The sequence below is a fragment of the Tripterygium wilfordii genome, chromosome 4, assembly GCF_013401445.1.
Source record: "Tripterygium wilfordii isolate XIE 37 chromosome 4, ASM1340144v1, whole genome shotgun sequence".
NCBI lineage: Eukaryota > Viridiplantae > Streptophyta > Magnoliopsida > Celastrales > Celastraceae > Tripterygium > Tripterygium wilfordii.
This window is the reverse complement of record NC_052235.1, coordinates 8,022,386-8,040,685: the sequence shown is the minus strand read 5'-3', so window position 1 is coordinate 8,040,685 and position 18,300 is coordinate 8,022,386. Positions and strand designations below refer to the sequence as shown.

General features: G+C 36.2%; 2 protein-coding genes across 8 annotated transcripts in view; both read right to left on the bottom strand.

Moving 5' to 3' along the window:
- The window catches only part of LOC119996006 (5-formyltetrahydrofolate cyclo-ligase-like protein COG0212), a 29,622-nt gene extending 21,843 nt beyond the window's left edge, over nucleotides 1–7,779 (bottom strand). Inside the window, exons 1-6 of one of the 3 annotated variants that reach the window (XM_038842501.1) lie at nucleotides 7,029–7,779; nucleotides 6,840–6,930; nucleotides 5,676–5,902; nucleotides 3,111–3,186; nucleotides 2,322–2,447; nucleotides 1,611–2,005 (exon numbers count right to left, since the gene is read on the bottom strand). In XM_038842501.1, coding sequence (XP_038698429.1) covers nucleotides 1,857–2,005; nucleotides 2,322–2,447; nucleotides 3,111–3,186; nucleotides 5,676–5,902; nucleotides 6,840–6,930; nucleotides 7,029–7,436 — 1,077 coding nt within the window. In that variant the 5' untranslated portion in view covers nucleotides 7,437–7,779 and the 3' untranslated portion in view covers nucleotides 1,611–1,856. Of the gene's footprint in view, nucleotides 1–1,610; nucleotides 2,006–2,321; nucleotides 2,448–3,110; nucleotides 3,187–5,675; nucleotides 5,903–6,839; nucleotides 6,931–7,028 lie in introns of those variants that run through there. The other 2 variants (XM_038842502.1, XM_038842500.1) reach the window with 2 other exon arrangements.
- A 684-nt stretch (nucleotides 7,780–8,463) lies between these two features.
- LOC119997416 (polypyrimidine tract-binding protein homolog 3-like) lies at nucleotides 8,464–17,149 on the bottom strand. 5 transcript variants are annotated; one of them, XM_038844420.1, is made up of 15 exons: nucleotides 17,035–17,149; nucleotides 15,792–15,859; nucleotides 14,847–14,918; nucleotides 14,675–14,751; nucleotides 14,481–14,562; nucleotides 12,394–12,517; nucleotides 12,028–12,092; nucleotides 11,907–11,956; nucleotides 11,755–11,796; nucleotides 11,585–11,636; nucleotides 11,442–11,496; nucleotides 11,326–11,339; nucleotides 10,424–10,531; nucleotides 10,198–10,341; nucleotides 8,464–9,208 (listed from the first exon to the last, which is right to left on the bottom strand). In XM_038844420.1, exons 1-15 carry the CDS (start codon nucleotides 17,108–17,110, stop codon nucleotides 8,807–8,809), a joined length of 1,431 nt encoding a protein of 476 aa, XP_038700348.1. In that variant the 5' UTR covers nucleotides 17,111–17,149; the 3' UTR covers nucleotides 8,464–8,806. The 5 variants fall into 5 exon arrangements, with proteins under 5 accessions (XP_038700348.1, XP_038700352.1, XP_038700351.1 ...); XM_038844424.1 differs by having other exon boundaries at nucleotides 11,472–11,496; XM_038844423.1 differs by having other exon boundaries at nucleotides 11,442–11,493.
- Between the last annotated feature and the right edge of the window lie 1,151 nt (nucleotides 17,150–18,300).

The following is an 18,300-nucleotide window of genomic DNA, read 5'->3' as shown; positions in this document are numbered from 1 at the left end:
GATTTTGTCAATAATTGAAACACATTGTCAAAGATGGGCTGGGCCTTGGGCTTCTTGCAGCCTTTGATATAATCTCCTAACTTGTGTTAATTTTTTCCTTAATTATTTTTTCTAATTTGATTTTGTCAATAACTGAAACACGTTTTTCCTTGATTCTCTCCTTAATAATAAACGTAATCATGTTTCCCTGATTTATTGGAAAAATATCCCAACGTTATTTTTTTTGGATATATAACAATGATGAAAGCTCTGGTTTTATATATTTTTTTTTTGAAAAAGAAAGACAGAAAGAAACACTGTAAAATTCGAACAGTGTCCTGAGTGTGCAAAGATCACTAATACAGAGAGAGTATTATGAGCTTGTTTTATCCTGGGGACGACGTAACTGATTTACTGCTTGCACACAAGAGGCAGAGTCACCAATCGTCTTAAAGAAAGCGACTTAGTTTGTGACTCAAGCCATCGATTTCAATTTGCTGTTCAATCTCCTTATTTTGCAGATTCTGAGGTTATATCTTTAATAGTTACTTTTTATTTTTGAATCAACAAAGCCTATGTATTTTTAAGTAATGACCTATTTAAACACTTGTACTTTTGATAAATGGGTGAAATTAGACCCTCAAATGACAATGTTATAACTATTTCTGAAAAACTAAATTTGCAATACCAAAAACCTAATCTCAGTTCATAATCTCAAATGACAATGTTATAACTATTAAGTTTGTATCGTATAATTATTATACAATACATTGTTTGGTCTTAGACAAATTGATAGTATAAAATTTGTGAATTACCTCCAATTAAAGTGACATTGAGGGGATCAACAAGAGGCAGGGGCAAAGTCAAGATTTCAGACAAATGGGGGCAAAAGAATTGTGGGGGGTTCATTTTTTTAGAACTAGCTGTTGTTTTAACAAACTCACAATTCATCCGTCATGGACTCATGCCGTCACCGTCATTTGTCTCCTTTTTTTAGTTTGTTGTATTTTGACACTTGAGTGTTGAGAGACAGAGAAAGGTAGAGAGCAATTTAGCAAAGTTAAGTGGGTTTGCACCTTTTTTTGTGTGGATTTTGTAAAGATGTCAAAGTGGGTTTTAAGAGTAAGTTCAATGGATTTAAAATAAAAGAATAATGGGATGAATTTGGGGAAAAAATATTTTTTAAAGGGAAAGATTGAAAAATGAAGAGTATATATGATATTTTAAAAAGATTAAATGGGGCAAATTAGAAAAAAAATTGGTAGTATAAGGGTATTTTCTAAAAAACAAAGGGGGGCAACTCTTATCACTCACGTGCATCCGCCCTTGACGAGAGGTGGCTCAATTGATAATTAACTGGGTTAGGCATATGTGTGTCCAAGGTTCGATTCCAATGAAAAACATATTTTTCAGTGGTATTTCAAAAAAAAATGAGAGTGAAGGTCTTTTTTGTTATTTGATATGTTATTTCTTATACTAAATACTCCGTATAAAATAAAAACGATACGACATGCATCGTATAATAATCATTTTGTGTATAAAGTAATACTATCCCGAATATTTTAAAAATCATCCAAACACCCAATAATTTCATTAAAGAATAATTTTATATTATACGGAGTCTCATCCTCTCGTCTAAACGGAGCCTTAATGTCTAAAAGCTTGGAGAGCTAACGGAACTCATTCTTCAAAGTACAAGAGTTTAAATGACACGAAAAAAAAAAAAAAAAAATGACACAATCAACCAGTTTTGCAAAGTAGAGGGTCTATTTTGAGACTTATCACTTTTCTACTACAAAGACGGTTTCTTTCATAGATAGTAACATTTGTCAAAAGCCAATACAATCCCACTAAAAGGCCTCTTAGACATGAGAATTTCAGCGCCTCCGTCGCGTTGTGGGAGGCAACTTCTCAGATGGACCAGAAGGAAGTTCCTGCCCAGTCTCACGCTCTATTCTGCTCTTCAGCTCTCTAAGTATCCGAATTTGTCCCAGCTTTTCTGGAGACAATTTGTCCCAGTAGATACCTACAAGTGCAAAAACGTTCAATATAACATCTCTTCAACTAGGAAGATAAATATTCATCAGTCCATCACAAACTCGAACTCGCAGATAAATATTTCTCAACGACACAAACTCGCAGATAGCAACCCCGGTTCCTTCAATCCTTTGCGCTTTATCATTTTAAGTCAACCACATGCTAGATGAACTCCCATTTAATGAAACGGGAAGTTATTATCTTAAATTTCATATGGCTACCAATGGTTACCAAATTCATCTGGGCGTGAAACTCTAGAATAATCCACCAAAGAAAGGAAATAATAGAAGAAACTAACAATAAACCTTTTGGCTTAGGGATTGTTGTATTGGTAAATATGACCTGCGTGGGAGTGCAAATGATGTCTACAGCAACATCATGGATCAGCAGTTTCTCGACTGGAATATCATCAACCAATTGACAGTCATGGACTGCAAGAGCAGTTTTAATAATCAAGGTTAACGCAACTAAAAGAGAAATACAATGGTAAGTTCACTAGCCAAACGCATTTTGCAATGCATGTGAAAGAGGAAATACACATGCTACAAAAGCCTTTTGCTATCAGAAAATTACCCTTCTGATATTTCAGAATGAATGGTACAGATGAAGTCTAAACACGACGTTAAAGATACTCAAGATGGACACCAAGATTAAATCAAGTGAGAGCCAATAAGCTTGCACAAGATAGATAGAACTCATTTATATTGACCATGTATTAGTCTACATTTACAAAAATACTTCTGGCATTATAATATTTAGGTCCTGTTTTGACAGTATCACAATCTGGTCTCATTGAAAAAGTGAACCGTAATAGAAGCCAGATTCCTTAACAGGTTTGAGGTTGACAACCGTTTTTGCCAAAAAAAAAAAGCATTCCATTTCTCAGAGTCCAAGGTTTAGTACTTCTTCAGCATGCCTGTGTCTATTTATTTGGAGGAAAGGGGAAGAAGTGACAATGTTAATGCCCAAGGAGGTTGAAGAAAGAGTGAATGACATTATCTGCAAACCTCAGATACCCATAATCCTTAAAGAATCTACTAATAATGCACTTAAAGCATAGACGTGAGAAAATAGAAGGTTGAACCCATACTTACTAGAGGTAACAACTGGTGTTGAGTCATCAACAGCTCCCATATACCGCAGCATCCCATATTCAAGTTCTGCAAACCCCTGCAGTCAGAACCTTTTTTTATAAACAGAGAAAATATTAAATACAATGACTACAAGGATTTACAATCCTGTGGATGAAATTCCACTATGATTAAATAATCTAAATTGTACTAACACCCACCCCCCCTGAAAGCAAATCAAAAGACCCCCTCTCATTAGATCCCATTGCAATTTCAAAACAGACAGATCCACACTTCTGTCTCTTCCTCTGTTAATCCCAACGGAAAATATGCTTCTCCTGCTTCAAAAATGTCTACTTTAGAGAACTCCAATCTTGTCGACTAGGAAGAAACAAAAGATATGCATAGTAGTATACCAACTATTAGGGGCGGAACTTAGTGTGGGAATATTTTTTTGGGTTCTATATATCACTTGTTAACATTAAGATAAAAGTAAAAATCATATCCATAAATTTGATAAAACGTTTATGATTGTTTTTTTCCGAGTTCTTATGTTATGATAATATTGCCTTAGTATGTCCAACTCCTGACAAACGTAACCCCCCGATGACGAGTTAATGCCTTAAAGATTGGTGTATTGAACTTGGCTACTAGTTGCTAGAGTTGTGGCCTTTCATATCATGGTTATTAAAGCTTGGTCCACGTGTCATGTGTGTTGGACTTCTTATTGGTTAGTTCATGAGCCTGTGTTTGAGAATTTTAGTCCATCAGATATATATATATATATATATATATATTTGAATCATTTTACACAAGGGGTGGAGTCTTATAGATAATTTTTTTATTTTTTTTATATCTATATTATTACTATTAAAAAAAATTTAAAAGGGTGAGCTATGCATAGTTCCGCCCTTGCCAACTATCTGGTCTTCCCCTCATACTAACAATGTCAAAAGAATCATTAAAACTTCTCCTTTCATGAGCACAGAGCATCTCTACAATTGTTTTTCAGAAAAAATAACAGTCCATTTTGTTGGTATTATCAACAGAAGCTTCCCCAGTTTCTCTCTCACTCTACAATCACCACCCGCACAAATCGAAATCAAAAAAAAAAAATGCAAACTGAAGCAGATCAGAAATATAGAAAAAGCAGTCTTCGAAACTGAGGACAGAATAAGAAGAAAGCAATGCAGAACCTCCTTCTCCATGGCCATCTCCATCTTTTTCCTCCATTATGATAATCCCCAGGAAGCAAGAAGCCAATGCTTCCAAATAATTCTCTAAACAAGAGCCGTTGGATTCATAAAAATTAGCACCCAAATCACCTCCCCATATGAGGGTCTCAATAAAAGATAATTCTTAGTGGAAGAGGACGACCAGCATGTGGAACGCCAAAGTCTTTTACCAGCACCTACGCACCACAAGTGTGCAAATATTTTCGTGTCTGAGAGTAAACGCATCTGCACTACCCTCGAGGAAAAACATCAATCTTGTTGACACAGAGGCATTGAAAACAAAGAAGCAAAGGCACGGTTTGCACACAAGCTTATCATCAGCTAGGATTGAAGAAAGGAACAGTTAAACTTCACAGAGGAAGAGGAAGAGCAGAGGCAGAAACAGAAGCCAGAAGAGTGATATCGAACTATTTGGAAAACCTTGGTTGTCTAGTCCCCAAATTGAAATAGGGAGGATCTGTTTGATTTGAGTTTAAGAGGGAGGGTATTTAGTGTGATTGAAAAAGGATGAATTCTATCAAAATTATTCTGATAGAGTACCAAAATCTTAAGCAGATGTTGTATACTATAAGGTTAAGCAAATAAAACTGTTATCCTCCATAAGATAGTGAGAAGTCAAACCATATTGACATGTACTGACAGAATCAGAAAGGACAAGCTTCAAAACATCAACAAAGCCAGAATCAAATCAAAGGCAGTTACAGTTAATTCATAGGTTTGAGAAGTGGATGCTTCAGGACAAAACACACCAATTAGAAACAAAATTTTATAAAAAGGTATAGATATTGCTAGTGATAGATGATGAATTTTAATGTCATTGAAAAAGGAATAGAATTATAAATAATTACAAAAGGAAGTACATATGTGGCACTATGCCACACCGATTAAAAAACACAAGTTATTTAGGCACATGGCAAATAATTTTCTTATACATTCCAATTTCATAATTTTATCACACTGATGGCAGCTTAGAACTTAAGAAAATCTAGAATTCAATCAATCAGCCAACAATTCATCAAAACCTGAATCTTTAACTAGCTGGTTGGCAGCATGAATAAGTCAAGTACACATTCACTAGAAGACACTCGGAACCTAAATCCATTTTAACCGCTTTTATCCTTGTAATATGCTCTAACTCTTGTTCCCTTCTATACTAACAAAACCATACTTTCATAAGACTGCTTCCATGAGCCATGCATCTGAAGTTCTTGAACTTTCAACACATTCTGAAAGAACTACTTGAGACATGTTCATCCATGCAAAATTCTGATGTACTCCATTGCAGCATGGTTATAGCTCAATTGGTGGGAAAAATGTAAGTTTTGATGTGCAATAAAATATAACTTGTAATTACCTCTCCCTTGCCTAGTCGTGCCCCTGTACTTGGATCAACAGCAACTGAACCAATGACAATCAGATCCACCTTTATCTTTTCATCCAGTCCAATCGGTTTTCCATACTTGGCAACCCCTACAGATGTGCATGCCTCATTGATGGTACCCGGAGGTAAGGTGCACGATTCAAGTACTGAGAAAAACCCTGTCCTCAAACGAGGCTGAGGAGTTAACAACTTCTTTCCACCTGCACAGAGATTGTCATCTCAGATTTAACACAGTAACCTAATATTTCATTCAAAAACAAACAAGCAAACATTAGGAGCAGCTCTGTGTTTGAAAATGGATGCCTGAAAACGCGAGAAAATTGTGTTGGGTCTATTTTCGTAAAGACATTTCTAAAAACACATTCTCCGATAAGTAAAGAAAAGTAGAACATAAAAAACTAGAAGCCTACAATTTAGAGGATGCAGTACCTGTTTTGAGAAATGAAAACTGAAATATTAAAGTATCCCCAAACAAAACAGACACTAGGTCTGCACCTGGTTTTGGATTGAATATGAGTAGGTCAAGTTAACAAAGTACGAAATTTTATCTCAAAAAAGAAGTTTATAGCTCAGGAAGAAAAATCAGCAGTCGTGGTTTACTTTGCTCAATCCTATCACTTACTAGCAAATTTGGGGGGTGGGGGGAGGATTTATACACATACATATATGTATATGCATACAAACCATTAAGAGGAGAACCATCGCTATAATTGTGCGATATTGCTTTAGCATACAAGTACTAGATGATTTTACTATTTTGAATGGAAGATATGATTTTACAGGTCTGGTCACATTACATATCAGTCAAAATGCATACATTTAACTCACCACCACCCCAAGAACAAGAAATGAAGATCATCATCATCACCACATCAACAAAACAAGAAAATGAAACCTACATACGCATGCATACCAGTAGTAGTACTAGTAAGTAGTAAGTAGTAACCCATTAATAAAGATAATAATAAGACTATAAGAGTATGAAACTGTCAGTAACAGAAAGCCACTCCTTACTGCTCAGTTCTCACACATGGTTCCATATTGTCTGATACACACTGAGCTTAATATCTGCTAGGAAAGTAAAAATTGCAGTTCATCAAGATATCAACAATTTGCTATAACAAGTATAGAACTAACCTGAGAGTGTGAGAAACCTGACTTGTTTTTGGGGCGAATCCGGGTTAACCTTCACGCAATCCGCCACCCGAAAGACCTCCAAATCACCCAACTACCCAGAAAGTCCATAACCCAATTCAACGACGATGTGACGAAAAAGTCTCCATATGAAAGAAATACACAACGATAAGAGGAAAAGGTTTTTCATACACGTTTGGCTGCGGCGGATGCGCCAACGAAGTTGGGGATCCGATGGTGAACCGGTCGTGGGTTCTGAGCTATGTTGCGAGCTTCCATCATATCCCAAATTCTTTTTCGGATTATCCATTTCCAAGCTTTTGGGTCATCGTCCATTCCGGATTCCATCTCTCGCCTAGAAGTCTCTACCATCATATCTCGGGCCTTTGCGTCAAGGCTTAGCCTCTGAGCCTCAAAGTCCGACTCGTCGAAAACGACATTGTTTTGTCGTCCGCTGCTTTGGAGCTTGGAACTGGAGAGTTTTCTATTGAGGGGAAACGCCGAGAGAGGAGTAGCAGAGAAAAAGCGGGTCTCTTTGGCTAATGAAAAAATGGGTTTGAGAGTAAAGGGAGCAGATATTCGGGTCAGAGTTGAATCCATCAAGAAGGGAATCGGGTTAGGACAATTGGTGACGATGGTGCTTCAAGAAATGGACCAGTAGCATTGCATTGTGTTGGTTTTGATACGCAATAATAAGATATGAATGGCTTAGATTTGTGCATGATCGCTAACTGATGGAGGTCGCAGGATAGGAAATGCATCCATGTACCGCGTACGTATGAAAAAGTGATGGAGGTCGCAGCCTATCGGAAGCAACTGGAGTAAAGTTGGTTGCCGACTCCCCTTCAGATACAAATTGTTGTGAGATTGGATTGGCGTGAGCCTCCGTTACATCCGTCTAAAATGAGTTTTTGGATACAAGGGGATGGATGGTCCATCTTAGCTCGAAAGCTATAGAGAAAATTTCCGGATCCCACCCCATCCCATAAAATAATGGAACACATCTCACCCCATTGAATACCGTTAATTTTTAGTTAAATGACATGTTGTAATGTCATCAACAATCAATTCATCACCCAACCCATAAATGTTGGGTCAATAATGTTTTTAGATATATGAAATAGTTCATTGGTCGGGTCGGACCGATAATTGACCAATAACCAACCAACCCGACTTGACCCATGTCCAACCTAACTCTACCTTCTATCCAAGTAAAGATGAGTAAAAATAATCACCCCACTTAACTCTCCCTCTCTTGAGTCCCTTAATCTGCTTAACTCTTAACTTTTCAATTCAGGCTTTTAAGTCTACTCAACTCTTCATTTTCAATCCAAGCAAAGTATGAACGTGGGGCTGTCGAGACTTGAGAGCATTGATGGAGAACCAGAGTTTTTCAGTCACTCTACACAGAACCCCTGTTGTCTATCAACATTTTGCGGGTAAAATCCATCCATGACCTCAGTTTCACCAGGACTTCTACTTCCCAGCAGTCACATGAAAAAAACAAAGCATGTCCAGATGTAGACAATGAATAAAGGGCGAGGGAGAGAATTAAACAAAAATGAAAATAGTAAATTTCCAGTGCAGCTGATTCTTGGCTTTGGGAAGAAGAAAAAATTCAAGCATGAACTGTGACAACAGAATGTCTTGACTCGCATAAATTACATACAACAATGGTACAAAGGAGTTCCTCTTAAAAAGGAGACAACCCTCGTCCTACTTTTAAACAGCCAGCATATTTGCATAAAAAAAGATAACAAAAAATGTCCATCAACCTAAATAATATTCATCAGACCATTCAGCGGTGGAAGAAAGATGACCCGAAGACAATCAAACACCATAAAATAGAGTTGAACGCGATCAAACCATGATTACAAATACGAAAAGTGGGGTCAAAAAAACATCCCTTGCAATTATGAATTCTTAACCCTAATACCATCCTTAAACTTCATAATCTTGTTACCTTTCTCCTACGAGTTCTCTCTTATTTCCTGCAATTGAGAGAAAGAAATTCGGACTATTGACCCGCCAAGTGAGCTAGCATGTTTACAAACAAGCGCCTCAGTGGCTTGCTCCTCAGTTTCAAACTGAACAAGTGCTTGCTTCTTTCCATTCATCTCAAAGAGCTTTGAGTTGGTGATGGTTCCATGTTCCTCCAAGTGGCTCACAATATCCTCTTCAGTGATATCCTGAGGTAGAGTTGAAAGGTGGATCATTCTTGTTGGAGAGCAGCAGTACCTGTAGTTTTTCGCAGCATTGCGGTTGAAACGGTTGAGATTTGAGTTCATGTACTCGTGAGTATCAGCTCCTTGAGTTATATTTGGATGTTTTGAGAAATTGACCTCCAACTGCTTCCCAAACAGCATGGCTCCCTGTCTCATATCAAAAGCTTCTTGTTAAGCTAAAATGATACAGACAATTCAATAATTATATTGTATTCACTTCATAGAATTTATTTTTTTTGCTCAATCTCTTATAGAAGTCGAGCATTTCAAGGAAAATGTCAATACCCGTCACCATTGGAGATAAAACATCAGCAAACAAGCCAGAGGGAATATAACAGATAAATACTGTAATTGAAAATCCTTCAAAAAAGCTTTGTAAGAGAGAATTGAAGGCGAATATCAATGAACACAAAAAAGTAATGGACCTCACACAATCATCAGAGAAATACTCAATATAGCGAGAAACCATATAGAGATCAATACACACTTGAGAAATACTCAATATAGCGAGAAACTATACAGATCAATATACACTTGTGATTTTGACCGGTCAATCAACATAGAAAAATATGAATCAACTGATGAAAAGATCCAGGGAGTCTAACTATGCTAGAATTCACATTTCATGCAAATGTAAATAAGGATATAATATTTGAAAGACAAAAAGGTCAGAAATGCAAATTTGAAGATCATCCTCGCTGGGTGTAATGGATTCATGTGGCCAACCCAAACAGCTTCGAAAAAGGCTTTGATAATGATGATACTTGCTGAGGCTATTGGTAACGATTTTTGGACCTAATAACTAGTGTAGAAAGGAAGGCAACTTCGTTTTGCAGTTTTATAAAAAAAGCATCGCAGAAAGCAATGCAACTTACAGGGACATTACCATAAATAAAATTTAAAAAACTTACAAGGTCATTATATGAACACATATATCATCATCCAGTAATAACTCAGACTTAAATCATATAACAAGTCGACGACAAAAATCATAACCGATTTAGATTTTAGACAAAAGCTTACATGGATCAGAAAAGGTTATTAATTAAAAAGAAAATGTTTTTACTTGATGATCTTTTGGAACCTTCACAAACAGAAAAATCAATGTCAGATGTCGAGATCAAAGTCAAACAAACCTTTAGAAAGTGTACGGCTAATTCAGCCTGGAAGCCATCACCCAGCTGAACAAGAGCATGGTCTGGTTTATTTCGAAGAAGTTTTATTCTCACAATGTTTCCATACAGAGAGAACAGATTAAATAGTTTGTCCTCATCTATACTCTGAAATCCAAATGACTTGATTAAGTACAAAGCAAAGAAGGGTATACTGAATCATTTCACAAATCGACAGAAGAGTACTCACATCAGAATTGAGATTGGATACCAGAACAGTACACCTATCATTGGTCCCACTTATTCCCGGGGGCAAACCTCCTCCAAAAGCATCTGCTATTGCAGCAGCATTCGCCATCTAGGTTTCGTCAAATAATTCAAATATCATGACTCAAAACTAGATAGAAAACTAGGTGAGCAAAACATCAAGATTGCTGAGACATAAAAGTTAGAAATCTCTTGTGGAAAAATATGCTAGAAACAATAAGACATGACAGATGTCCTCATGCGTACTTTCAACACAGTATCTTATCCCCGCTTCGAGATCTCAGCCTATTCCAATGTTTATTTATTGCTACTTATATTGATTGATTTATATTTCGCCAGGCATTTGTCATGCCATTGAAGGATATAAATCAAGTAAAAATTTCAAGAATATAAAACATGACAAACATTATTGACCTAATACTTAGTACTGTAACATAAAACATTTTATAGTGTACATAGTAGAACAATACATGGGGTTCCGATCTCATTTTTCGATGCAAGTCAATAGTGTGATAATATTTAAGAATTTGGAAACTTTTTGTACACTGGAGAAATTTTTCATAATTATAAACCAATATAATGTAACACAATATAACATACCATGCCCTAAGTAAGATAACATAAGGCTTGCACCATGATGTAATGATAATATCACTATATCAGCAACATTCACAATTACAGGTTTGATATTTTGTTGCTCAAGAAAAGCAAAAGAAAAAAAAGTACTCACATTAGAAGCAAAGAATATTCATATTTAAAAGAAAGAGATGAGTAGAGAAGACCCAACGCCAAGAGAACCTTTACATTCCAACAAATCGATAAAAAGTAATAGCCCCAATTTCAAAAATCATCTCATTAATACTACTACTGCCAAGTGATACGCACCTGAGAAAATGCAGCTGAAACACAGAAAAACGAAAACATAAGTCAGTTATATATAATAAATGTGTACAAATAATGAGCAAAGCATGAAATTACTATGCAAATGCCAATTTAAGCACCTGATGTGGCCCCATTGGCTGGGTACATACCTCCTGCATCGCTGTAACCAGGCTGCTGCAACAAAAACAGGACTAGTGTTCAACACAAAAAAAATGATAACAAAGGTATGCAACTAAGAAGAAGTAAAAAAAATGGAACATACATGAGAGGATCTTCCTTTCTGTTCAGATGGCAAATTGGGGTTTGTGAAATCCCTATATAATGGAAAATAAGAAGGGAAATATATACATATGAATCCAGTAACAGTAAATGATAATGTTAAAGGGGAAAAAATATAGATTAAACAGAGAAACAAAGATGCTACCAACGCACCTTGACCGGTCATTATTGTAGTTTACTTGTAACTCATCAAGGCTGTGGATTCCAACAATGAGTAATAAATCAGTAGGCACGAGAACCAACAGACCCAGATGCACCACATAAAAAGAAGATACAACTAGATTGCCCAAATATCTAAAGCTTACTTGGAGAATTGGATGTCCAGCTGACAGCAACCATCATAAATATTGCGTCCCTATCAACAAAATGGCAAAGCATTAGAATATTTTCAGATATCCGACCCTGGAAGAAAAGATATAACATTACCTGGAGAGAAGTTCTAGCTTCAACAGCACTCTGGCGTACTTGATACTGGATAAGAGCTTGAAACCCTATAGTTTGGACAAGACAAAACTTTTAAACACAACATACCATGAATCTAACAATAATTACATGGCATAAGATAATCCAGAAAAGCACTCGGACAGCAGATTTAAAAAGTAGAATATACGAAGGACTAACAGCCATAAAGCAATTCACAATGATCATGAGAAAACAAATATTAGTAGATTTAAAAGCAACTTTCTCCTAAAAACAATTTCCAAATCCATCCAACCAAATTCAACAGCCGAAGCGAAACCTTATATGTAACAAATATATAGAAAGGAAAGAGAAGATTTTGAAGAAGCTGACCAGCCGACTTCTGAAAGGTGACAATCTTCTCCACAAACCCATAAGGAGAGAAAACCTGATGCAGCACTTCCACTGTAATAGGATATAGCATGTGATGGACTGTAAGTAAGAGAATTCGGTTCGGCTTTGCATCCAGAGAGTGTCCATCAAACCAGCATTGAGACAGAAGAGAGAGGAGAATGAATAGAGAAGTATAGATAGAGAGAAGAGAGCATATAGAAAGTACAGATAGAGAAGAGGGACTAGATATCAGAATCATTAACTACACACAACACATATAAAAGCATCTAGCACAGAATACACTAATAAAATCATAATGGACAATCCACAATCTGATAAAATTCCAATAGACAGAAAAACAAGATAATAGAACTTAATATGCCAAATCTACAGCCATTAGAGATACCCACTCAAGATTACAGAAAAACAAGATAATTTGATCCTCAAACATGTTTTGTACTAATAGGGAAGCCCACTGCAAAAGCTCTCATTGGAGCAGATTCTGAGGAGTGTCAAATGTATGTAGCCTTACCCCCATCATTGCATAGAGGCTACATGTGGGATTGAACTGATAACATTGATCTCACAATAGAGCAACATAAGCATTGTTATAAATGCATCATCTCTACTTTTACTTGTCCTGACCATGTAAAATTTACAGAAATGTTAAACAGGTTTTTATAAAATAAAGAGTAGCAAACACTTTTAACACCTTAAACTACAAACAGTATGATCAAATAAAATACATACGGTAAATCGCGCATGTGTCAGAGGGATCTCTTCTCATCGGATTCCGATACATTGAAAATTACACTAAGGGAATCGAAATCCCAGGCCAGGAGTTCCTCTTTCACTGAAAGAGGACATCCAATCATCTCATAGACTCATACTAACAATGAAGTGAATGGTCATACAAACAAAAGCGAAGGAGAATGATTAGTAATGCATTGAGTAAAAGTGTGGTGCTAAAATATTTTGTGGGCAGAACGCATTTATGCTGGAATAGGTGTTCGCCTGTTCGGTAATGGAATGTGAAAACAGTATTTCATAACCATCATCGTAGCACTTGTCCCAAACCATGTTGGGGTCATTCAACGGATCTGTAAGAGAAATTAATAAAAATCCAACCTAGGCTCTCAATTAATACTGTAGACTATAGACGCCAGATTTTTTTTTTTATAACTTCCACCACGCCTTCTTTGGTCTTCCTCTACTCATACAGTCATACATGAACTTTTTTGACATGACACAACACCCTCCCTCATAAATATCTCTAAAATGTACATGCCGAAACCATCTTAGACAATTTTCCCGCATCTCATCTTCGATTGGTGCTACCCCTACCCTAGATCTAATAGTCTCGTTTTTAATGCTATAATTCCTGGTTTTGCCTAACATCCAATACAAAAATTCTAAATTTTTTTACACCAAATCCCATTTAACAGTCAAAAACTGTGTTGAGTGTGTTCGACCTCTTAAAATTATGTTTACACTTTGCAAACAAACTAAAAAATGGTACCTAACTTAGCTTTGAGAATCATAGACTAAATTCAACGAACTGACCTCTATAGAAGCTTGATGGACAGAATAATAAATTCTGGACCCTTGCGCCATATTTGGCACAATGCCGTCTTAGGCCATCCATTGTTTGATGCAGGATAGATACAAACATGGTATATGCTTTATGATATCTCTCATTTGGTACAAAATGGATAAATGCAGGATCTGGATAATTAATGTGATCTATATAAGAATACCCTTTAGTAGGGATAATAAAGATTTTTGAAATCCTGCTCCAGCTGGTTTCTAGGTGTAGGTGGATTGCCTAAAAGGCTAAAACATGTTAAAAAGAGAAGTAAAGTATTAATTTAGTGCTATCCAACCCCTTACCAAGGCCTCCAAACAAAACGTTAAAGCAACAAATGATGGGGAGCAACAAAAATCAAAGACGCATCAAGTTCCATCACAGACCACTGGAACAGTAAGATAACTTTTCACATATAGATGGCGCCATCTAAACTCTTGATCATAAACATTGACAAACCAGTTCATGTTGTCTAGAACAATGCAGGCTACAGAATACCTACCTCATCTCCTCGACCTTGGGCATTTTGCTCCATTGTTGTTAGTTCCTGATGTGATGAGAACTGGACATATACATTCCTCCCTCTGGAGCAGAATTAAAAGATTTTAGATGATATTCTGAAAACTTAAAGCGAACGGGTGTGAGATAATTATAAAAAGAAAATGAAATATCCTAACTACAGGCTCATTAGCATACCTTATGGATGGCTGAACATTTGCGTAGAATTGCAAAGCACTGATTGCGGAGGGAATATCTTGCATTTGGAGAAGAGCCTGCGTAAAATGTAATATAAAATCATATGAAACCTTCAGCTTGACTAAAGATAATTAAAACGATTCTTCCATTGACATGGCCAAGAAATAAATACCTGGTTTTTTGCACGGAGCATTACAAGCTTGGATATGACTCCAAATGGCTGGAAAAGCTGAAGCAGATCATTCTAGAAAAAGAATTGTGAGGTTTATCAAGTACTTATATTTGAAAATAAGGTATAATAGAATGCAAATAGAACAAAAAACAGGAGAATGTTGCCAACAGAAGAATATTTCTTCTCCTCATCGACAATGAAACGTGCTCACATATTGATTGCAACAGATTAATTCCCCCTTCGCCATAGTAATTCCCTAGTTACTACAATGTTTAGTACCATTGCAAGCACATAATCCTCCATATGTCAATAGCAACGCCCAATTGGCACTAGCTTATACTACGCATTGATGTCAAAAACCATGCACTCTCAAATTTACATTCTAGTCCAATTAACATTTACTTATCATTGAGAAACAAGACAAACACAAAGTTTGCCATTGGGTGGGAAGGACAGGCTCAGTATGGATTAGCTTGTATCTGTTTCTACACTTCTTTTCCAGATAAGATTTCTTCAGTTTCTCCACACACCACCTTGAAAATAACCCCATCCACTAAAAAATAGGGCATAAGAAGAATCATTCATCACAGCTTCCAATTACTCTCATTTCTGTTATTAACTCGTGTGTATATATATATATATATAGTTTAATAAATCTCTCGTGTTAAGGAAATCTGTTCAGAGCCTACATTATTCATTTTTCCCCTCTTTTCATTTGTTTTCACTTTTTTCTTATTTTCGTGGGGTTTTCTCTGTGTTGGTGAGCAAGAATCCCTGCATCATGCTAATGTAAAGATTCAGTGTTCTGTTAGACTCCCTAAATACCAGCTTAACAACACTATATGACATATACACAATTGCACATGCATATTAAAAAGGTAATTATCAGCTTCAAAAACAGCAATAGAAGAGAGAGAGAGAGAGAGAGAGAGAGAGAGCATCTACTTCTGAAATTTCATGTCCCACATTACGAACATGAATGACTTTCGAAGGTTCCGCCATTCTGAATAAACTGCAAGGAAATAAATCCATCATTGATGGCTCAAACCAAAGTACGATCTACCAGGTTTAAAAAAGCTATCGAAGGAAAATTTTTCTCCTCGTGTAATTAATAAACAACGAACCATTTTAACCAGGTAAGGAACCAAACACTCAGTGCAATGAGGCCCCCACTATGGAGGTGGAATATGGGAAGGGTAAATTTACTCAGCCTTCCCCACACATTGCAGAGAAGTTGTTTCCATTCTACTACCGCCAAGGTTTGCACTTAATAAGATTTGAATTGGTGTTTCATAAACTGTAAAAAGGTTGTTATTAAATAGAGATAAAATTCAAGAAGCAGTCATCCTGAAAAGCTAGATTATATATTTTTTTTGGCTCCTGAAGTTATGGTAAACATGCTTTTCACCTGAAAAAGATTAAAAATTAATGATCCACAAAAGAAATACCTTCATACATTAAAATATGCAAAACCTTAGCTCTTGTTGATCGGTATTGGTAATAAAAAGAGGGAAGGAATTGATGATTAAATGATTAAAAAAATCTTATTTAAAAGAAGCATCTTGCATAAGTTATTTCCACCATGCCCATGGTTACTCGTCAAAAACATCTACTTCACTTGAAGTCACTAACGTACAGAACAATCCATTTAAAAGTCACTGCGGTACTTTTTCCCCAAAAAGTACAATAGTCTCTGTGGTACTAAACTGCCCACTTAAAGTTACCGCCAACCAAACAGTGTATTCAAAAATGATAAGTGAGCCGAATCAATGAAAAGAAAGACTGAATTTAAAAAGCTTGGTTTTTTCTGTGCAAATACCCTAAATACTGGCTTTGAAACAAGCGCTTGTTAGCAATCACATATGAGTGATATGCTATTACCGAATCAAATCTAAAGGCTACTGAACAAATAAAATTACCAATCAAATCCACCAGAATCACTGTACAGAGAATAACAGTTGAAAAAAGTAAAATTTTAAGCCAGTTAACCTAAAACACTCGCTCTCTGCTGGGCTGATGAAAAATCAAAAGAAGAAATCGACTCTGAACAATAGCAATTGCAGGCCCATCCGATTTCATGGGAGCCAACACAAGGCGGTACATTGCAACGCGAAATCAAAATTAAAGCATGAAGCATGAACGAACAGAGAGATGCATAGAGAAGTAGAAATAGAACTTGCCCGAGAGGGAGAGGGAGAGGGAGCGAGGGATATGCGAGTGTGGGGCTGATCGTTTGCGAGGGAGATATGTGCAGTTGTGTACATATGGCACAATATCGAGTATTGCCCTAAAAGTACCTCTGCCTCGCCCAAAACGGCGCGATAGCGTTACTGGATTATGGTGTTGGATGGGCCCACCCACAATGGAGCCCATTATATTTTTTCTTTTTATTTCCTTATTTTTTATTTTTTTTCCTTGATAAATTGATTATATGTGTTTACCAATTTTAATTTAAATTAGGATTTGATGTCTTATTAATTCCATTTTGTTGAGTTAATTAATTTATTTATTTATTTTGAAATGCCGTTGAGAAATATGTTTCTCATTGAAATCGAACCTGAGCATACATATGTCTAACCCAATAGATTGTCAACCAAGTCACCTCTCATTGGTTTGAGTTCTTTTACTTTCTCTTTAATCCAACAAGGATAAGTGTATATACGATTATTTGATCAATTTAGTGTAGTTGGTCACTTGGGTACTTATTTTTTCACCTTCACGAAGTCATGAGTTAGAGGGGGAGAATCATGATATTTTCCTGAAATAAAATCATGAGAAAGGGGTAGAAATGTCTGTAGAGGTATCCCTGAGCGGACTATACCTTTGGATGCAAAGATGCATCCACATTTGGGTTCAAGTGAAGAAGTCGGAATATTTTATTGAAATAAAATCGTGAAGGGAGGATAGGAACACCCGTAGAGGTCCCCAAAGTGGACTATACATTTGATGGAAAAAAACGCATCCACGTTAATTTAGGTTTTCATTATGTTTTCTTTATTTCTAAATTTCATAAGTCTAGGTTTGATTTTGGCTCTAGTATCCTATAAAATAACTTTTTTTGTAATATGCAATAGATCGAACCAATATTATTATCAACATTTTATTTTAACGTGGTATAAGAGTTAGGGTTCTTATCATTGGTTTAGAGAATATATTTTTCCACCCTGCAACCACCGCCCTCGGTGACTTTTGAATGCTCTGATAGCACCACCAATACTTTTGTTTCCTCATTTTCAATATTAGTACCATTCCTCTTGTTTCAAAATAGTTTGTTATTTATTCGTTTTACCCACTTATCTATCACAACTATGTTTAATTTCGATGATATCAAAACCTTGTTCATGACATGATTGATGATATTTAAAGTCTTTGTGTGCTATTTGAATATTCTCTTATTTATAATAATTAAACTTATATAAAAATGCCATGATACTTGCCAAATGTGCGATACATG

Excerpts from the sequence above, each read along its gene's own strand:
- LOC119997416 (XM_038844420.1), bottom strand. The coding sequence starts at position 17,110 with ATGTACACAACTGCACATATCTCCCTCGCAAACGATCAGCCCCACACT. Across the intron at positions 11,637-11,754 it reads TACAATAATGACCGGTCAAG|GGATTTCACAAACCCCAATT; the intron begins GTGCGTTGGTAG and ends TCCATTATATAG. Across the intron at positions 9,209-10,197 it reads TAGCCGTACACTTTCTAAAG|GGAGCCATGCTGTTTGGGAA; the intron begins GTTTGTTTGACT and ends GATATGAGACAG.